Source organism: Buceros rhinoceros, unplaced genomic scaffold (assembly GCF_000710305.1).
Source record: "Buceros rhinoceros silvestris isolate BGI_N320 unplaced genomic scaffold, ASM71030v1 scaffold8241, whole genome shotgun sequence".
NCBI classification, from domain to species: domain Eukaryota; kingdom Metazoa; phylum Chordata; class Aves; order Bucerotiformes; family Bucerotidae; genus Buceros; species Buceros rhinoceros.
The window spans coordinates 71,275-92,952 of record NW_010394843.1 but is presented as its reverse complement, the minus strand read 5'-3'; the positions used below and the strand labels follow the sequence as shown (position 1 = coordinate 92,952).

General features: G+C 39.0%; 1 protein-coding gene across 1 annotated transcript in view; it reads left to right on the top strand.

Annotated features, from left to right (window-relative positions):
• The window catches only part of COL24A1 (collagen, type XXIV, alpha 1), a gene marked incomplete at its 5' end in the record, with an annotated part of 121,755 nt that overhangs the window by 30,994 nt on the left and 69,083 nt on the right, over positions 1-21,678 (top strand). Inside the window, 10 exons of the mRNA XM_010145348.1 lie at positions 53-106; positions 2,611-2,655; positions 6,133-6,186; positions 6,277-6,321; positions 6,716-6,769; positions 7,394-7,447; positions 7,866-7,919; positions 14,830-14,883; positions 19,241-19,294; positions 20,629-20,673. Of these exons, the coding sequence (XP_010143650.1) occupies positions 53-106; positions 2,611-2,655; positions 6,133-6,186; positions 6,277-6,321; positions 6,716-6,769; positions 7,394-7,447; positions 7,866-7,919; positions 14,830-14,883; positions 19,241-19,294; positions 20,629-20,673 (513 nt within the window). The remainder of the gene's footprint in view (positions 1-52; positions 107-2,610; positions 2,656-6,132; positions 6,187-6,276; positions 6,322-6,715; positions 6,770-7,393; positions 7,448-7,865; positions 7,920-14,829; positions 14,884-19,240; positions 19,295-20,628; positions 20,674-21,678) is intronic.

Here is a 21,678-nt window from a genome sequence, read left to right as displayed (position 1 = left end):
CGCTCTTCATGTCTTGGATAATAAAGAGCAAGCATTATCTCTTCTGCTTTAGGGTTTTCCGGGTGACTTTGGAAATAGAGGCCCCCCTGGACCAGATGGGAATCCTGTAAGTATCAAATTGTGTGTTGATTAACATGATAAAATTTATAACACTTGATATTCATCTCCCCTCCCAAATGGAAAGGAAGCTTTTGCCTTCAAAAACAATGTCCTGAAGTCCACAGGAAAATTTTGGACTGTTACTTTTCTATGGAAATTACTAGGATAGTGCTGTAATGAGCAGTGGTGCAAAAAAGAGAGGGAAAAGAACTGGAAAGCTGCTGACAGAACAGTTTCCACTGCTGCATGTGCTGACTACCTTGAGAATCACGCCTTGCTGTCCTTGCATTGCTGATGAATGTTTTGTTTTCAAAAATTCTTGCATTGAATATGACTTTGTGTTGTTTGTTTAAACCATTATTCTAAGATGACCTTAATGAAATGGGATTCTAACTTTCCTATGCTTATGCATTTGGTAGTTGATTTCATTCTTTGGACTGTTACTGGATACAATTATGCTCGTATGTAATTTACTGCATTATAATCAGTATGATAACAGCTTTGTCATTGGCAGGGGATGCAGTGCTTTCGTGGTATGGTGTTCAAACTGCCGCACAGTCACATCACTTCTCTGGCTGCCCTCAAAGGAGCTTTGCTGTCTTGCTGTATTCATAGGGCAACTGGCTCCAGACTCCAAGCTCAGGTTTTCTTTGATCTGAGAAACCAGTGAAAGGGCTTTGGGCCAGACAAGGGAACAGCATGAGCGCTGGGCAAAAGTGCAGCTGATTTGAATCTGCTTTTATTGGTGGATGCTCCTCTGGAAACTGCTATCAGTTTGTGTATAAAGGTTATTCTGATATGGACCAGAGTCAGCAACTCAACAGCGATGATCTCCTTTTTGAAGGCCTGCCCTTTCTCAACACCTGTCTGAGAAACTTGTATTAGAAAAGCTTACCTGAGTTTTGCAGGTGGGTTATCCACATTTGGTGTCAGCATTTTGGAACATAGGAAAAAACTTATTTTGCATTTCTGGTCCCTGAGGCAAAGTTCTCCTTGTTGGAATGTCAGATGATGTCAGCATGGTGCATTTCATGTTGAAAGCCCTCTGAGGGGTTGTGAATGTCACCAGCTGCTTTGCAAATGATATAAAAAGAGCAGCTCTTCCTTACCCTCCTAGTACTCCCAGGTCTCTCTCCATTCCTGGTAAAGCAGATACTGTCTTTCACAAGATCTGCAGAACAGCATTTTAATAGAAACAACCTCAGAAAACCTGGATCTGAAATCAGACTTGCACTTTACAAAGAAGCCTGTTTTAATGCAGGTATTTGCAAACAAGTTTCTTCTAATCTGTCAGGACAGCTGATGATCTTACTGCCTTCTCGGACAGGCAGCAACCCCTCTCCTCCTCCCCCAAATTCACCCTGCAGGGCTTGTTCAGGCAGTGGGCCAGAGCCGCAGCTGCAGGGGGCTGCACTGCTCGTGGGATATTTACAGAGCCTGTTGGTGAGCTGGCGGTGGAGAACAGGGGCTGCCTCTAGGGCCTGTGGTGGCAGGAACTTGAAGGGAAGTTCAGGTTCTTCCCATATGCCAGTTTGACGCTAATGACATTTGTCTCCATATCTAATTTCTTCTGCTTAATAGAGTAATGTCATCCTTCATTTCCACAACACCCTCTCGGTTCTCTGGGGATGTCAGTTTGCCTTGGAGGGTGTTGCTAGAGCATTCAACTTCCCCTGTGGTTAGCTTGGAGCCAGTTGGAGAAGGTCTGTATGCACCAGAGGAGGGATAAGAACACGGAGGTGTCCTCTGTGCCATGCCCAGCAGCCATGCCCTGTTGGACGGTTTCAGAATGGGCTCAGATTTGCTTGTATAAAAATTCCCCTTCAGTGTGAGTGCTGGTGGGCTGCAGTGAACCCTCAGTGTGATACCACTGAGGAGCAGGTCTCGGGTGATGGGACAGCCTGCGTGAAGCATGCCGGTGTGGAAGGCTGCAATAACCATTTCATGCAGGGCAAAGAGACTTGGTAGCTGTTTTCCATGGTGTTTGGAATTTTAGCCTCTGCTGAGTGAAATGGGAGAGCAGCAGATGCAGTACTAGAGTATGTTGAATTTGTTACTTCTACGTAAAGTACAAATACTGTAGTTTGTGTCAAAAAATATTTTTTCATAAAGACAGTATAGCCTTTAATTTGCAGAGGTCTTTCTGTGAACTGAGCTGGTGTTCTATTTATCTTTCAAAGTAATCTTAATAAATTCTCTTGGTGTGTTTGTTTTTTTTTTCCATCCCAATCTCTCTCTCTCTTTTTCTCACTGTAAATATCATGGTAACAAGTCTTATGTTCCTTGGTAATGCAGGAATGGTTTCTTGATGCAAATATATTGAGATCTAATTCCACCATCAGGGATTTTAATAAGCATGTTCCCCCGCATAGTGATGTGCTGTTGTTGTTCAGGAACTCTGTAAATATCACAACTGACTTGCTTTGCTGGTCAGTTTTGATTATGTTATTACTAGCAAATTTTTAAAATGGTAAAATTCAGACAATCTAAATTTCTTTTTTTTTTTTGAAGGGAATTGTTGGTGGTGTTGGTCCTCCTGGATTTCCAGGACTAAGGGTGAGTACAATTTACTTACTTTGATATGGCTTAGTTAGAATATTTGTCTTGTATGTTTGTGAAATAATTTAAAAAAATATAAGAATTCAGGGTTTTAAACAGATTTTGTTTTAGTTAGCCATGATTTTAATATCACTCTACGAAACTGCTGTCATATTCCTGGTACAGAGTACTTCCACATTCTCTATTTCTGATCTGGCGTGTCTGGGTTTTTTATTTGGAATAACCAAGTGTGCTAGTTTACACCCCTTCAGCCAGCGTTACTTTTTGAAAAAGTGCAATACTTTCAGATGTTTTAACATCCACAGATCTCGTACATTCCTGTATATGGGTACCAAATTCTAAGCATAATTTATTCTGAAGGTAAATTACCATGTATATAGTATCACAATCAATTTTTTTTTTACATTTTTGGAATAAGGTTGTCCTGCTCATTATGGACTTGCAAGCTGTAGTTGTATAAACACAGTCACACTAGAGAAGCTCTGACAGGAATTAGTCCTCCAGGAGGTGGGAAAGACTAGTACCTTCATTCCATGTAGTCTTACTACCTTAATTCATATATTTACTGATAGAGGACTTAGATTTGATTCTTGATGTCTCCATCAAGGCTGGCTGCTCAGCCATGTTTGTTGTTCATAACGTGGGAGAAAATAGTATGCTTACATTTGAATTAAGAAAGCCATGATTGTCTCCAGTAGTTGGTTGGTTTTTTGGTTTTGGGGTTTTTTTGGTATCTGGAGAGCTGAAACCATTCTTGGTAAGTTTGTTAGTTTACACTGATTGTCATCTAACTTTTCCTTTGAAGTATGACAGTTGGGTCCCATTATTATTATCTTTTTAATTATATAACAAAAAAAATCCTGTAAGTCATCCCTTACTGACTGATTGGGATTGTTATGGCATTTCTATAGTGAAAACACACAAGCTTGGTCAAGGAATCTCTATGGCTTCCACCCTTCATCATGCAAACATGACTTTCTGTGTTCTTGTCAGTTGACGTATTTGAGTGAGTTGAGCTGGTCACGAGACTAGAGGTTGCACTCTTGAGAATTTGCTTTGAATTATAGTTTGCTTTTCTTTCTTATAGGACCTTTTTGGAATTTTGTCTCAAGGACTTTGACAAATGTATCTGAGGTTTTTAAAACAGCCTACTGTATATCACTTCTAAAAAGATTTTGACTAAATATTAGCGGTTTAGCCCTTCCTAGAATTCATTTGCATGATAAAATGATTGAGACTTGCAGAAAATTTACATCTACTGTTATCAGAGCTAGCTTTTCTTTTTTGGTTTTTTGATTGTTTCTTCTTAAAAAAAACCAAACACCTAATACTAGGAAGCATTAGTTTTCCTTTTCTGGCATTTTATCTTTTTGACAGGTAAAAGCGATTTGGTTTTAGTTTCACTTGTTACATAGAAATGGTGGGAAAAGTATGCTTCATGCACCTGATGTAATTCTTGGTTTCTGTCTATCAGCAAGTTTTAACCAAAATGATAAGAATGCGCTAATATATGGCGAGGCTGTTGTAGATGGAGGACAATTTTAAAAACTGACACACTTATTAATTTGACCTTTATCTTATCAGTGAGATAATTTTGCAGCTTTATTTTTGTGTAGTTCCGGTTCTTTTCTGTTAAATTAGGTCAGCCAATATCTCTGGAGACTGTGACAGGACTTTTGTCAACCCAAACTTTGTTAAAGCTGTTTTGGAACTTCTTCGCATTGCTTTAGTAAGCTAAACTTCCCAGCTTAGTATTCCTCTGTGATTTTTTCAGTGAATGCAGTTGTTACCACAAGAATACGTTTCAACATACGGTGTCATGAATACAGAAATGCATTGCTGAATCAGCACAAGAGGCAGCAATGTATGTAAACAATCTATCTTGGCATCAGCTAACATGACAGAATATATAATTTGAGCATTCGTGGAAAGCTAAAGCAATATAGAGTGTCACTTTTCCTGGGAGCTGTACCAAGCACCGCTGAAATGCTAAGTCATCAGTCTTCCTTTTTCTTCAGTGAGCCATGAGTCTGATGGCTGCAGAAGAATGTTTTTGCTAACACTGCTGAAAAAGTCTCCAGAGAATAATGAGCGTGTGGCAAACTGGAAATCAGTAGGCGTCCGTCTCATCTTTTCCATGTCGCTGCCAGCAAGCGGCAAAAGATTTCTGTATTCATAGTTGTTGTTAACGTCTTGCATAACCACAGAGATTTTTTTTTTTCCTAGAGGTAGAATAGGCAGAAAATAGATAAACTTTTCCCTCTGTAATATAGTTTTAGCTATTGCTAAATAATTTCTTATGTTTAGCTCACTATCTTACGTTAATAATATTGATTTTGCTGTGTTGATCTTTTTAAAGATTCATAATGTTTTTCATTTCTGGCTCACTTTTCTTTTTCAAGACATAAAACTGTCCGTATAAATCCCAGAAAGGAGAGATGTAGTAAGGGCTTTGAAGGTACATGGGTACAGAAAGTTAGCATGCCTTTCAGATCTTAGATTAAGTTTGTACACTTGGTGTTTTGGAAGAATCCCATCTCTTTTTTTTTTTTTTTAACTTATAGAAGACACTGAGAGATGAGAAATCCTAGTAAAAGTCACTATTTATGGCACTACTCATTGCAGAAGAATTCCTTTAAGTCATATTCAATGCTTACAGACTACTGATGACATGTAAACCCGAGGACAGAGAGGATAGCCACTGAATGTGCAGCACAAAAGTTCCTTATTCTGCATTGCCTAATGCACCGCTGTCTTCTCTTGAATATGTAACGTACAGCACATACAGGACAACCAGGTGATCAGGCCCCGGCACTATGGGTTTATGAAAAGCGGGTTCTACTTGACTAACCTAATATTCTATGACAAGGTGACACGCTTAGTGGATGAGGGAAGGGCTGTGGACCTTGTCAGCCTAAACTTTAGTAGAGCTTTTGACACTGTTTCCCACACTGTTCTCCTGGAGGAACTGTCTGCTGAGTGTACTCTTCACTGCATAAAAAACTGGCTGCATGGCTAAGCCCAAAGAGTGCTGGTGAATGGAGTTCCATCCAGTTGGCAGCTGGTCGCCAGTGGTGTTCCCCAGGGCTCAGTGTTGGACTTCTTTATCAATGATCTGAATGAGGGAATTGAGGGCACTGTCAGCAAGTTTGCAGGTGACACCAAGTTAGGCAGGAGTGTCAATTGACTTGAAAGCCAGAAGGTTTTACAGAGGGATCTGGACAGGCTGGGTCAATAGGCTGAGGCCAATTGCATGACGTTCAATGAGGCTGAGTGCTTGGTTCTGCACTTGGGTCACAACAACCCTGACAACGCTGGACTAGCAATTGGACTTGATGATCTTAAAGATCTCTTCCAACCAAAACAGTCTTGTGATTCTCAGTGGTGCACAAAATGGCACATTCTGTTACCAGTCTTTCAGTTACTCCGTTTCATCAAATGTTTAATGCAGTCGCCTTTCTTGCTGTCTCGTAGGGAGGCGTTGGGCCAGCAGGACCAAGTGGACCATCAGGAATTCCAGGGCCCACGGTATGGTGCTAAACGATCCCACAGCCCAGTGCCTATGCTGCTTTCCAAATTAAGACAAACATTGGATTTTTGTTTTCATCATTTTAATAGGGTTTCCCGGGGAGTGTGGGACAGCCTGGAATGAAAGGTGATAAGGTGATTTAAATGTTTCCATTATCTTAGAGATACATAGTTCTTTCAGACTATTTTCCTTAAATCTTGTGCAAAGTAATGTACTTGACAAGCCTTGCCTTTTTCCTTTTGATTTCTCTACTCTTCTGACTTCTATTTTTAAAAAATTTCTTCAGTCTCGTGATCTGGTCATTGAGACAAACTTATTTTTGGATGGAGCACTCACTACTGGGCATAATATCCAGTGCTGTGTCTAATAGAGTTTCCTGGAAGAGGTGCCTTCAGTACAATATCTTGCATTGTCTTTCAAAGATCTTTGTTAATTTTAATACTAAATATTCCAGTATTCATTCTCTAATTCTGATTACTCCATTTTAAGCCACATGCATAAGTCTGTATAAAATAATATGTTGTTTAGGGTGAACATGGCCTTGCAGGACTGCCAGGAGACCAGGGGTACCCAGGAGACAAGGTAATTTATAATTGCCTTATTTTACAAAATTGTCCAATTTTAGCAACTTCTGCAGGCTTCCAAGTCTCTTAAAATACAAGAAGTCAGTTTCAGAAAAGTGGAATGCAGTAGTAAAAGTTACTGATACCACTGAATTAACGTATGTTTAAGAAATGCTATACTAATTAAACCTTAGTTAGGGAAAGTTCTAAACCAAGGCAGGTTAAGGGCATGGGTAGAAAACTGCTGTGGGTTCAGAAGTACATCAAATCAAACAGAAAAGCATTACAGGATGATCTGAAACCTGCAAAGAAAGTACGGCAAAAGATATTTTTCCCTTGAACTTTGAGTTTCATCTGCAGCTCACCTGGACCAGCTGTGGTTAGCAGCAACACATGCTCTGGTATACTGCTTCATACCAGAGCAATTGAGATAAATAAGTATCTTCTTTCCTGTTTGGCTAGTACATCAGAATTCACTGAAATAGCACATCCTGTCACGACTCTTCTGATGAAAGCTGAATGTTAGACAACATCCTGCAGAATTATTTTGAAGCCTGTTTCAGGTGGCAAAGTGTAGCAATCTGTTGCTCGCAACGTAACACAGTACATTTTCATGTCTATTTAATAGCTTTTTATTTTTCAGGGTGCTGTTGGTTTACCAGGGCCCCCAGGGATCAGAGGAAAACCGGGACCCCCAGTAAGTTTACACATCAATTTTTTTGCTCTGTCTCTCTAGTGATATAGTAGATCACTATATGTTGTTATATTTGATACTTTTTTGTGTCTGATGTTCATATTGCATGTAATTCTCTAGAAACTACCTAATTCAACTTAATACAACTATTTGTACCGTCCCAAAACTCCTAATTTTGTGTAAAGCTAATTTGCATTTTTGTTGTGACTTCAAAGAGATATGAAGAACTTGTCTTAACTGAAACCAGAGAGGTGTTTACAAAGTTTCCTATTTAGTGCAGAAGTCATCTCATCTCAACACACTATCCATGTCTCAGAGTCTTTTGTTGGGTTTCTTTCTGATAAGTGTTTCTAAAATCTTCATAACAATCTGTTGTTAAAATAAATTATAATAGAAAACTAACTGGTTTGATTTTTTTCAGGGGAAAATTGGAGATCCTGGATCCCATGGACCATTGGGTCCTCCAGGACCCGAGGTAAGGAATTGCTTGATAAATTCAATGTAATTTAGTTCTAAATTACAAAAAAATCAGAGGTAAACAGGTTCGTTTCACAAAAGATTGTTGTCTTAGTTGAATTAGAAAATACTTCTTATTCAGTCATATCCAATGAATTTGTTCTTCTCCTTAAAGTACAAAAGATTCTAGCTTATGGTTTTTACTGCAACATATTAATATATGGGATCTTAGAATACAAAGTAGTTCCACATTTGTCTGTGATTAGGATTTGCTCTCCCTTGAATCCAGGTGTTATGGAGTACACCTTGAATGAGACTCATGGTTTTTCAGGCACACTTCCATTCATGCATTCTCCAGCGTGTTTACAAATGGCATTTTCCAAGCCTGGTTGCATATTTATCTCTGACAAAATAAGGAATGCAAAGAATAAACACCAGTTACGTAGGAAACACTGCCAAGCACTTGAATCTAGCAGGGCAGTTGCTTAAAAAATGTGTAGTGCTGTGGAAGTCTACACACAAACTAAGTCAATCTCTGAATTGTTCCAGTTTGTCACTTTTTGGAGGGCTATAGAGAATACTGCTGTGGAATGCACAGGAAAGACGTGTGCATACACAGATACACATTTTTCTTTTTAGCAGCTTCTTCCAATGGATGTATTGGAGTTTTTTAACTATGTCTGGAAGATATATCTTAGCAATGGTGGTTGTTTTGGCCTTACAAGATACAATAACTGGCGCATATCTCCTCAAACCAAGACTCTATATTCCTACCTCTTTTAAAAGGAAGCCCAAGGCCTCTGATCTTCAAGAAAGGAATTACTGATTTTTATTACTTTGTTGTTATAGCTCCCCTAACCCTAAAGAACATATGTTCTTACTGGAAATGAGCCCACAATGAGAGAAAACTCACTGGGAAATGTGTTATAGCAACACAACACGGTCTTTTCAGAATAAACCAATGTGTTTTAGTGAGCAGGGACAGAGTATTTTCATGCCCTTCAGTTAGAATGAAAATGGGATAAAGCCTGTGCATGCTGCCCACCGGTGCCTCCATCTGTGGCTCAGGATTTTAGGTCTTGTAAGCCTGTTCACTGTTAGCAAAATGATCCTTTCATCACCTCTTCTTTTTGTATAGCTTCCAGCACAGGAGACCTGTGGCAGATTAATACCAAATTTCTCATCTTGAAGCCTGTATCCCGGTGTCCCTGACACCCGTTCTGGTAGTTCTTCACAGTTCCTTCTTCCAACCCAGGCACATTATTCCTTTAGAGCTAGGGACAAATTAATCATTTGAGGTCTGTACCCTCAGGGCACATACAGATGGGAAAACTTCCTATCTGAAAAGCTCAGCATTTCCTTTTGTTTGGGGGTGCAGAATTACTTCATCCATTAGAAGGCAAATAGAAAAGCTTGAGTGTCCAGGTATTTTTCTTTGAGTAATTGTCTGTGAAATGTCAGGTTTAAAACTACAAAGTAATCTTTCTCTTAACTTTAGTCACGAGTCAGATCCAAGTAATGTAAGAGAAATTTTGCCTCCTTTTACTTAAAACCATGGTCACTGTATGGCAAAAATAGCAGAAATAGAAGGGAGGTAGGATAGCAGTATATATATCTTGAACAAGTTGGAAATTCTAGAGGTTCTGTAGTGAAAGGAATTTTAAAAAAGCTGAAGTTGAAGATTGTATCTTACTTTCCCTGTTACTTTGTCCCTGTTGTTGCCAGAAGCTACTTAGACACAATTGGATATATGAAGTATGAGCAATTAGAGAGGATTTTCCCACAAGAAAAGCCTACTGTCATATATCTAATAATTTCTCTTGCAAAAACAGACAGCGAGCAAGTCAGACAGGGCTGTTTCCCTTGTTCCCATTTCATCACCTGAATGGCCAGGCTCCCCATGACCTCATGCAGAAAACGGACATTGCCTCCTATATCACATGTTGCCCTTGATGTTTCTGGAAACAGCAGAATGGGATGAATTGGTATCTTGCAAGGGGAGTACTTTGAATTTGGTAGGGGTGTGACAACCTATACCATATGCCTTTTAGGAAATAATTTATTTTTAAAAAAAAAAGAATATATTGGGATTTGTTAATGGCCAGGCTCCCCATGACCTCATGCAGAAAACGGACATTGCCTCCTATATCACATGTTGCCCTTGATGTTTCTGGAAACAGCAGAATGGGATGAATTGGTATCTTGCAAGGGGAGTACTTTGAATTTGGTAGAGATGTGACAACCTATACCATATGTCTTTTAGGAAATAATTTATTAAAAAAAAAAAATATGTTGGGATTTGTTGGGCTTTGCTGTGAGCAAGAAGAACATGGCTGTGTCTGCCCAAAGGCAGAACCTGTCAGATCTCTGCTTCCCCTTTTGTCCAGCACTAAGACAATGGGATTTATAAATGTGCTGTGTCCCCATGCTCAAGCTTGTTTTGGGTGCACATGAAATAAGAAACTGGGGATCCTTTGGTGTCTCCAAATACACATTTGAGTGTGTATTTAATTTCCAGAATAAAGAATAAGCAGACGTATCCCTAATCTTTTTCCTGTGTGAACTGCTGTAAATCAGGCACTGCAGCAGCTGAAGTCTGTACGTATCTCTGCACACAACAGTGTGTGTAGGAGCAGGCCTGGCAGGCTTGTTTCATCCTTCTCAGGTTTTGCCTTTTTATATGTAGGTCAGCAGTGAATTGCTTCCTAAATCTTTCCTCTGGTGCTGTGCAGCTTAGGTACACTAGATCCAAGCTGATACAAGCTACCCACTCGTAGCTAGAGTCGGCTTGGGAACTGCAGTGCTGATGGGCAGGAGGGAGTAGAGGGAGGGACATGGGTCTTGTCCTGGTGTTCTGGCGGCTGTGTGAGGGTTGGTTGCCAAGCGCAGTTTTTTCAGTGCAGAAGTCCTGCAGCATCAAGCCACATTGTCTTCTGGGTACAGTACTGTAGAGCTAGGGTCTGTCGTGTGCCTGAGTACGTGCTGCTCACAAAGCACTGGATATATTCAGGGAGTGCTTTGTGGAGCAAATTCTTCATCAGTTCACACATTTTCCTGCTTTGTCTTGCATCTAAAAATGAACAGCCAGAATTTCAACTTTCTAGAGAGCTTTGTTTTATTGGTATGATGGCCGGGAAGTGTTGGTCTGACTGTTTTAACCCACAATGCCTGTGTTTACTGTGTATGATGAAGCATGTAATGCTCATTGTTTATGTGAGTGAAATCAGACAGACTTCCACAGGTATTCAGAATATTTTGTTGTTAAATTTGGCTCTATGAATCATATTTAATTATCTCCCAAAAATGACAGTGATAGTTTCCTTCAGTTGTCCTCTGAGTATTATAAATAGGTTTCATCTGGAACAGATGAAGATAATGAGTCATTATCTTCAGGAGAACTTTTTTCATCTGTGCAGTATTTTGATCTGAAATCATTGGCTTGTTCTTTCAGAAAGGTACTCCATGATTTTTTTTTTAACCTTTTAAATGCATTGCAGGTGTTGATGCTCTCAGGCCAGTAGCCCTCTTGCATTCTAAGTCTTTGTCCTAAGACATGGAAAGCTTTCCAAATGTCATGATTGTTCTAACTGATGGTGCTTGTCAACTCTTACATCTCATACTTACATCTCTTACTGAATTCCTTCTAGAAGTATTTCTGCAAATAAATAAAGTAGAGGTATTCCCTCATAAAAGTATAAAAATCTTTCTAAATAGATGTTTTTCTTGACAGATTGTTTTTTGGACTGTTTATTGGCATGAGGGAAACAGTCTCTCTGTCAGCATTTAGCACTTGTTCACACATGAGGAAGTTGAAGATTTACAGATGCACAAACACAACTCCCCCCTTGGTAACTACTTAATGGCCGTAAATAAGCAAATTTAAAATTTAGAAAGGGTGAGTTAGCAGTTTCCGAAGAATTGGCCTAATTCTTCAGTGTATTTCAGTAGATGTAAAAAATCCTCTTATGAGCTGCAAAGAACCCTAGGCTGGTATAAGCGAGTACTTTAGGTATCAGTCTGGGTGAGTTGGTCATGCGTGAATAATGTGCTACGTGCCACCGAGAGGCGTGTTGGAGCTTTGCACCGCTTAACTTCTAGTTCCTGCTTTTTGACAAAAAAGAAATTACCACTCTGATGTTTGTTTTGTGAAATGCTGTGTGTTAGGGTTGTTCCACTAATTCTGGAAACTCAGATAGGGTTTGGCTTTGTTTTTTGTTTACTCTTTAGTACTTTGCTTTAGTCCTCATTAGCATGCAAGTGCTAAAACTGGCTTTTTAAAAAAGAAATCATAATTCTGTTTAATATTTTGTTTTAACCATTTATTTTTTATGAACACATCTAAAAATATTTGCACCACATCAAAATCTCTACTTACAATCCTGTTAAGAACATGTTGTAGAAAGCGAACAGAAGAAAGCCTTACAAGTAAGGATAGTGATGCTCTAAACACTTCTTAATCTTTATTATACTGTAGTAGTTGAAGATGAGATAGTATTTTCTTTTAAACATGTAGCTTCAGTATGATTTCTCTTTACCTCTCTGGTAAGTTTTTGGGGGTTTGTTTGTGGGTTTTGGATGTGGGTTTTTTGTGATGAATGTCAACAAATTATGAATAATCATTAGAAATGTTATTACCTGTATTTGAAGCTCAGCTGTTCTGGAATAATAGTGTGTGGTTAACTGTTACCCACCTAGTGAAGCAAATTCTTTTCTTTTCTAAATACCTCTTCCCTGCTTAACCGAAAAAGTGGCTTTTGAAGCTTTGTGCTAGCCTGCATTTGTATGGAAGGGTGACAGTGATAACTTCACACTGGAAGTTCTAGGAGCCTGTACTGTTTAGTATCTTTATCAACCACCTCAATGAGGGGATTGAGTGTGCCCTCAGTAAGTTTGCAGGTGACACCAATTAGATTGGAGTATTGATCTGCTTGAAGGTCAGAAGGCTCTACAGAGGGATCTGGACAAGCTGGATTGATGGGCTGAGGCCAGTTGTATGAAATTCAATAAGGCCAAGTGCTGGGTCCTACACTTGGGTCACAACAACCCCCTGCAACACCACAAGCTTGGCTGGAAAGCTGCCTGGAAGAAAAGGACCTGGGGTTGTTGGTTGACAGTCAGCTGAATATGAGCCAGGAGTGAGCCCAGGTGGCCAAGAGGGCCAATGGCATCCTGGCTTGTATCAGAAATGGTGTGGCCAGCAGTGGGGCAGTGACTGTTCCCTTGTGCTTGGCATTGGTGAGGCCACACCTTGAATACCGTGTCCAGTTTTGGGCTCCTCACTCCAAGAAGGACATTGAGGTGCTGGAGTGTGTCCAGAGCAGGGCAACAAAGCTGGTGAAGGGTCTGGAGAACAAGTCCTGTGAGGAGCAGCTGAGGGAACTGGGGTTGTTTAGCCTAGAGGAAAGGAGGCTGAGGAGAGACCTTATTGCTCTCTACAACTACCTGAAAGGAGGCTGTAGTGAAGTTGGGGTCAGTCTGTTCTCCCAAGTAACAGGTGATAGGATGAGAGGAAATGACCTCAAGTTGCGCCAGGGGAGGTTTATGCTGGATGTTAGGAAAAAATTCTTCCCCGGAAGGGTTGTGAAGCATTGGAACAGGCAGTCTAGGCAAGTGGTGGAGTCACCATCCCTGGAGGTATTTAAAAGACGTATAGATGTGGTGCTTAGGGGACATGGCTTAGTGGTGACCTGGCAGTGCTGGGTTAATGGTTGGACTTGGTGATCTCAAAGGTCTCCTCCAACCCAAACCATTCTATGATTCTGTATGAAACATTCTTTAAATTGTTCTGAACGTGTATGCTTTCATTTCCATTATTGAAGAGTAAACATGCAGAGAGTGATATTTATAATCTTTAATCTGCGATGACTTTCTGTTAAGGAAGGAGGAGGAAACTTGTTTGTACTAGTGTACAAATGTGTAATAATAAATATTTTACTCAGAGGAAGAACTTTTCAGTGACAGTCTTTCTATATTCAGATAGGCAAGGTTTAATGAAATTTAGAAGTTTATGAAAATAACGATCAAATACTATCTTGGCAGGTGACAGAGTGAACCCTGTGCTAACTGAAGAGTCAATTACCAATGCTTTACTTTATCCTAAAACTATTAGGATTTTGGTTCTTTACTGGGTGTTTGTGACATTTAACTCACTACTGGATTGCGTAAGAATTAGCTGAATCATTTTTGTTTCCTTAAATTCCACTCATTCCCTAAAAAGCAATCAAGTTGTAGCACTGGATTCCTCTGACACAGAGGCATCTCACGGTATCCCACTCAGTGCCTACTGGCCAGATAGTTTGGGGCAGTAATTTTAGTTGATTCATTTCCTTTGCATCTTCATTTTTTAATTTTCAGCGGCTGGACCTCTACCACACACTATTTCACAAAGGCTTGTTCTGAACAATGCTGCATGCTGGTGACCTTCAGTTATTGCCAGGCAGACCTGGATTAGCACCTGCTGGTTTGGAGGCAAAAGGCTTTCTACCCTTTTCTTAATCTTGCAGTGATCTCGTCCTTGAAGTGCAGCCAGGGATTAAAGGGCTTCAGCTGCTCTAAACTTTTTTTTTAGAAATAGTTGAATTCATGAGTACAGCACCTGGTGCTGGCGGCTGTGGGGATTTTTTTGTGCATCGAGAGCAATCCAATGGTTTAATTTCAAACGTTGCTTAGTGGATAAAAAGTTCTATGCTAAGAGAAGTGAAACCAATATTGACATCTGTTAAACTGAGTTTAATGAAAGCTGCCTAAAATCAGTCATATGTCCAAGTCCTTACAAGGAAACTTAATGGATTTTGACGTTTTGAGGATGGTAGAACAAATTTATTTATTGTTTCTGTGACTCGGATTTCTTAAATGAATGAACAGAGTCAAAACAAATACATTGGGAACACTCCTACTGTGTAAATAATTTGTCTGTGTGATTTCCTTAGGGTTTTCCAGGAGATATTGGTCTACCTGGATTAAATGGCCCTGAAGGTCCTAAGGTAAGACTATATGAAAATTTATTCATAACAGCAATGTACAGTATGAATCTCTGAGGAAAAACTCTGTGAGATGGACACAGACTTTATGAGAAGATAAACTTGATGTTAAAATGCCTCAGATATTAATATGAGGAAGTTACTCTAATGTTTAATGGTGTCCACAAAGTTATGAGGGTAATTACTGTGTTAGACAGGAGCATGTAATGACAAGCTCAGTGCAAGAAAATTTGGAGAAAATGCTATGAAGCTAGAGGGTAACATATATTTCACCTGTGTTTAAATAAAATGCCTGCTGATCTCTATAGTCTCAACTGAGTGTTACAGATATTTTTTTTTAACAAATATTGAAAGATATAGTAGCTAAATATGTGGAAAAATGGGTAAAATTCACAGGCTGGATTAAATAATGGATAAAATAATATATAATAATAGGTAAAATTTATCTGGCAAAAAATGACTGACAGATTAAATTAGCCTCTGTTCGTTACTAGATTAATACTTTAGATGAAGCTCAGGCATTAATTCACACACACAGAGTTTTCAATGAAGCTTTGGTTAAAAACACCTATGCAAAATTTTTGTTTGAAAAGGAAAAGGCAGAAACTAGTACAAGTGCAGGTGTGTAGAAATTAACCCAGAGGAAGATCATTGAATAGTATCTGAAGATTGACTGCTTGCTGTTGAAAGACAAGTACCTCGATCACCAGCCTTGGCACTATTCTTACATTGTATTTTCACTGACAAATAGGCACACGTATGAAGTTTGTATATTAAAGGAGGTTGAACATCTTTAGATCTTAAAAACTGCAGTTTGTACTAATTCCCACTTCTGTTACTTCAGCCTGATGCATGCAAGAACTAAATCAAATCTTACTGTAACCTTAGAGCTACTCACCGGGCAAGAAGGAAAGGCACTGCCAGATCTCGGAAATAAAAGCACAATAAGGCGGTTAGAAATTAAGTGAAATTCTAGAGCACGTGAAGCAAGGCGGCTCGTTAATGTCACTGCACAAAGCACGAGAACACTTTATCTAAGTAGCACACACAGTTCTGAGCATTTGTATTTCAGGACTCAATCAAGCGGGACTAGATTCAGAAAACAAGACTTGAATGATTGTATTCTGAGAGGCAGTTCATTTATCCTACAAAAATGAAAAGCCTTTTAGAGCTTTGTAAGTAAACCAGAGGACAGAATTTGTGGAGGCAAAAGAACTCTGCAAGATGAATAAAATCATTGGTCCAAGGATGAAACATGCAACTTGTCCATGAATAAACAGAGATGGAAATGACAAGATTTCCCGTCCACACAGTTGTGATGTTCTGTGGCAGACTACTCAAGAAAACATAGGACAGAGAGCAGTAAATAAGTTAAAGATATAGTCTTATTTGTACCTGGAAGATTGTAGCAATCCTTCCATGCAAAAGCCAACTGTTCTTGAGAACATTTCAAATATTTCAGTTGCCAAAGCCATAGCAAATCTTTTCTCCTATCTTTCAACTGCTTCAAGAACTTTGTCCCAAAAGAGCTCAGAGATGAATTTAGCAGGAAGGCTGAGAACACATTATCTGATGCTGCAAATTGGAAGTTAAAATGCATTTCCAGAGACAGGTGTGGACTTTTCCTTGTGTTCTGATTTATTGCTTTGCTAACTAGTTTGTACGTATGTATAATGTTATCAGCCTTATACAAATGAGTTTTATCTGACCGTTGCAATGGCAGTTGCTCTGTTTCTGAATTACTAGGGTACTTAAAAAATTTTTTTGATATAAGACTGTGTCAAGGGTCTAAGGAAAATATAAAAGAAATACAACAGTTCTTGAACTGCAGATCAGATTTAATTCTCCAGACTGATACACATATGATCTAATCCCTGATACCCAGTTTATTCACCAAGTGAGATCATATTCCACATTATATCCAGTGTTAAATCAGCTGGTTTTGTTGAATTGTTTTGATGTTTAATACATACATTACAGATATATTGCCTTTTCACAGATTCCAGCAAAAAAAGTACTTAAAGGTAGAAAACAAAGTATTCCTTTGATATGGAAATTACATAGCTGAACAAGATTCAGTGCTCTCTGGGCACATTTTGTCTGAGAGATGACAAGCTTAGACAGCTTCCTCTAATCAGGGAGAATTGATGGTTTACATTTGAGAAAGATTGTCATCACGCTGGAAAAATTCTTATACTGCTTCTAGTACCAGGGGAGAAAGGCTGCATAACACTGGAAATGTTTGGGTTTTGGGATTCCCAGCTGTCTTGTGTTGACTACAGTTTTAAAAAAATTCTTCCAGCTTTTATTTTTAGAAAACTGTTCTCAGTTTGATGCTCTCTTCCTCATGTTTTTGTTTATACTTCCTTGGAAGCAACACCCATTTTAAAAGCCAAGAAAAGCAGGGTAAGCTTTATTTTTTAGCAGTTGGCATGGGAGAAATTCAGTCTCTTGGTGGAAAGTTTAAGCTCTGTGAGTGTTACCAGCCATCTCTAAATACCAGTAGAAGTTCTGGATTGTCAGGTTTCACTGAATGAGTGCAGTAATCAGCAAATGTGATGTTTCTAAAATAATGTTCAGAGGATTCATTATGTAAATTGTCTACAACACATTACTCAGAAACAGTATTTTAGAAGGTGATTGATCTTGGTCCACCACTTATTAAAAAAAAAGTACACTTGTTTTTAAATAAAAGTAAGTATATTTTAAGAAATTCTGAAATGATAGTGTTTCTGATGTTATTCTTGCAAGTATTTATGCTCTGTAACTGAGAAAAGTAAGAGGAAAATATGGTCAGAATGTGCTGACTACAACTAGTTTTTTCGAACAGTGTGTTCCACTACCATGGAAGTAGTTGAGAACTTCCTTATTCTGCTCATTTATGTTTGTTTGAGTAACACATTTAATAGAAGTGGCTGTTAGGAGTTTCACCACTTCTAGAAGGGTTGATCAACTGGGAAGTTAAATAAGTGAAATACAGGGTACCCCCATTTGCTGAGTTCCTCAGTTTTTTCCAGACACTTCGGCACATGTCTAATGACTGTCTTAATTTTCTGTTTGTTGCCTGAAACCTCAACGGGGAGGTGGAAATTTCATTTAGTCTTAATATTCATTGTACAGCCTGGGACTTTTTTCAAATCCAATTAAATGCAGTGGAAGAATGTATACAGTAACAGTGTTGCTAACATTTCCACTGTGCAATTCCACTGTACTGAAAGCTGTATCTCCTAATGTGGGTTGCTATTAGGATAAAACAACAGTTCTGACAACGAAAAGTTTTCGTGTCTAACTACAGAAGAATATTACTTCTGTAGTGCTACTAAAAGCCCACCTGTCGCTTTGGTGGTGGTATGTCAAACAGCAGTCCACCTCAGTCATTCCCCGACTCATGGGTGCTCTGATAAAACTCCCTACCTTGAGGTGGCCTGTTGCGTTTTCTGTTCCATTCTGTGCTGAGTAAACTGTTAATGGACCGATGCCTGCACCTTCTGTCTAGACTTCAGCTTCATCAGTAAGCAATTAATAAGGCTTACACTTGGAACTTGCCCACTGTTGCTTTTTTCAGAGGCTAGTCATATCTCTCCTAAAGGGCAATTTCTTTGTTCTTGTTGCTTTATCTGATATTGTTCAGCTTAGCTTTCCCAGAACATTAATAATATGTTTACACAGATTACTTTTTTTGTCCAACGCCAAGTCAAGTGCTTTTCCCAATTACTACCATTGTAATTGGGGTGACGGAGATTTTTGACACACTGCTAGCTGTAAAGTCATTTTAACAAAGTTTTGAAAATGTTGGTGTGAGCAGTAATGAAAACTCAGAATTGGCAGAGGGTAAGATGCTTTATCTTTGGGAAGCTGTTTATAATCCTGACAGAAAAGTAAGGGCCAAAAATCACAGTAGTTTTGGACAAGCTAGTAGTTTAAATTCACTTTGGAGCTGACTTCCATTGCAATGTTGTGATCACGTTATGCTAAAGTCTACTGAAATCAAAGATATATGAGTTGCATTGGTTCTACTTAAATCTTAATATGATGGTGTGCTTTACATCTTCCAAAAAGAGGATTTGGTTTTTTGTGAGTTCAAATATTTTTCTTATTTCCTTTTCGAAAAGGAAATAAGAAAAAAGCTGCAGAAAAATCTGTGTAGTAGAAATGTGTAAGATACTCCATTTTCCAGCAGATATTAAAATTCTGCTGCATCTTCTCCTGGCTTCTTAAGGAAAATCCTAAGAAGAATGGCGAGAAATGAGGTCTACTTCCTTAGTTTTGCATTTCTGTCCAGGTTTGTAATAGAAGAGAAACTAGACCAACCTGACTGTCAGTTGATACAAGTTCTCACTGCGTTTGTTTGGATGTTTAGGGACTCCTGGGTGACCGAGGGCCTCCAGGGCCACAAGGCCCTAAAGGAGTTGAGGTAAGATGAAAAAATTATCCAGTCAAGAGATTATGCTTAAAAGAAAAAGTTGTGAGGGGTGAGAGGGTTAGACAACAATGGCCATGTGTTTATGGTGGTGTCATGCAAAACGTCAAGCTTGTTTTGCATTTTGGCAGATGTTGCAAAGATGTTTTAGTAGCCTTTTGGTGCTATGTATCCATTATGTGGTTTGTTTTAGTTATTTCAGTGGAATCTCCGATAATATGTGTGCAGAGTTGTATGTGGTTCTTCTAGTTTAGGGGTCAGAAACCATGTATCAATGTAATTACGGTATCCTAGATACACTTAAGTAAACAGTACACAACTACCCCTATTAACTGAAGGGGTAGGAAGGCAGCTCTTCATTTTATAGATGTGTTGAGTATTCTTAATTCGTCATCATAAAATAAAAACTCATGTCTCTTAGGCTAGGAGTAATTAACACTAGAAATAATTTAGTTAGTGATTCTGGGGATAGACCTCTGTACTTCTAAGTAGTGCAATCGTGGGCTTCCATGACAGATGTTGAGTGAGTAAAAGCTAACAGTGGCAAAATGGTGTATTTAGTTAAAGCCAGGAAGCTGCAGATAGGAAACAGGAATTAACAAATTCTGTTGCTTGGGGTTGAAAAGGTTGTGTAGAACTTCTTCCAAAACCTGGAGAAAATATTCCATCTTGAAGAGAATCAGTGATCCATAAAATGATCACAGCATGACATCCTGGCATGGCATTGACATCCATGCTTTAATATAACCATAATGAGAGAACCCCGAAGAGTTAACGCTGCAGTTCCTCATCATGCATAATTGTATCTGTACACAGGCACAGTGTCTCATTTCTTCTCTTACCTGACAAGCCTGACCTCAGTCTTCCTCTATCCCTGAGAAAATACAAGGATAAACCCTGGCAGAATGTCTTGGCTAACTTAGTGGCTGTGTCATGGCAATGTGGAAGAGAGAAGCAGCAATGTTACTCCTACTTTTATAGTCCCGAAGCATCAAGTGCTGCTAGAAGAGAGTAACTGAAGGGCAGGGAGAGAGGTTGACCTGTTGCTGAGTCTCTTCCTGCACAAAATTATGAAAATGTTGCTATAACGGTAGGTGTACCAACGGTTTCACAGCCTTTCTGGCTACATCTAGTGGCAACATAGGGCATGGCTTTCTAGCTAATGGATTTGTCTGTCTGAAATCAGACTAGTCTGTTAGTGCTTCTATCAGAATTGGACTCCTACAAACACATATGAAACAAATTAAAGATGATACAATAAAACCAGTTATCTGCAGATTTTCTTTTGTGCTTGGCATCAAGATTATTGATGTCCTAATTTCTTTTAGGGAGAAGTAGGACCAGCAGGACCTATTGGAGGAGTCGGCCCAGGAGTAAGTATGAGCAATTTTGTTAGGGCAGACTTTTTCAGCAGAAGTACTAATTTAAAAGGTAAATTTACTGTGAGAAGTCATTGTGTTAAAATGGTATCTTCTGAATAAATATGTGTCTTTCCTCAGCCCATGCTCAAAGCAGAGCTGGGTTGAGAAATGGTTTTCCATTTTTCTGCTGCAGAAAAGAAATCACAGCCATGGTGCACAAAATAATTTTTTGTAAAAGAGAGTCAATAACAAACTGCTTATGGCACTTCTCTGAGACAGGTAAAACCAGCATGCACTTCCTAGGGACTGAAACAGCTGGTGTATAAAAATATTTAAATTGAGGAAGAACTTGCCATAACACTCAGCTCTCAAGAAGAAATATAAAAAATTGATGCTTTAAGAAATAATTTTCAGACTAATCTGGTAGACAGTTGATGAAGCCAGTTAAGATGGAATGTCATAATGCTGTTTGTGCTGACATGTTTTAAGAGAGAGAAGTTTAAAACTAACAAAACTAATTTTGTTAAAATGTACTAGTGTCTAAGAGTGCTTTCATGGACTTGCTGAAAATGAATACTAGCCTGCACTAGGGACTACGGGAATGTTGCTAGGCTTGTGAAAGCAATATGATCTTCTGCCTTTACTTGACTTGCTGTGTGCTAATCACTGGGTTGGTCTTCCTTTTGGATAACTTCCCGTTTCTTGCATGAACTTGGGAAAGTCTTTACCATTGTTTCCCTGTTCCAGAGTGGATGTAGTCCTATGTCATTTTTCCTGATCATTAGCATGTCAAAGCTGGGAATTTGCTTTCTGTTAGAAACAATATTAAAACACATTATTTGCCACAGGAATTAGGAGTTAAAAAAAAAAACAACAGAACACCACAGAACAACAAAACAAACCAAACAACAACAAAAAAAAAACCCTACACCTTTTTTTTTAGCTGCAGAAAACATGCACAACATTGAACAGAATTTCAGAGCACTCTGTGACTCAGTTCAATATGTAGTTCACTCT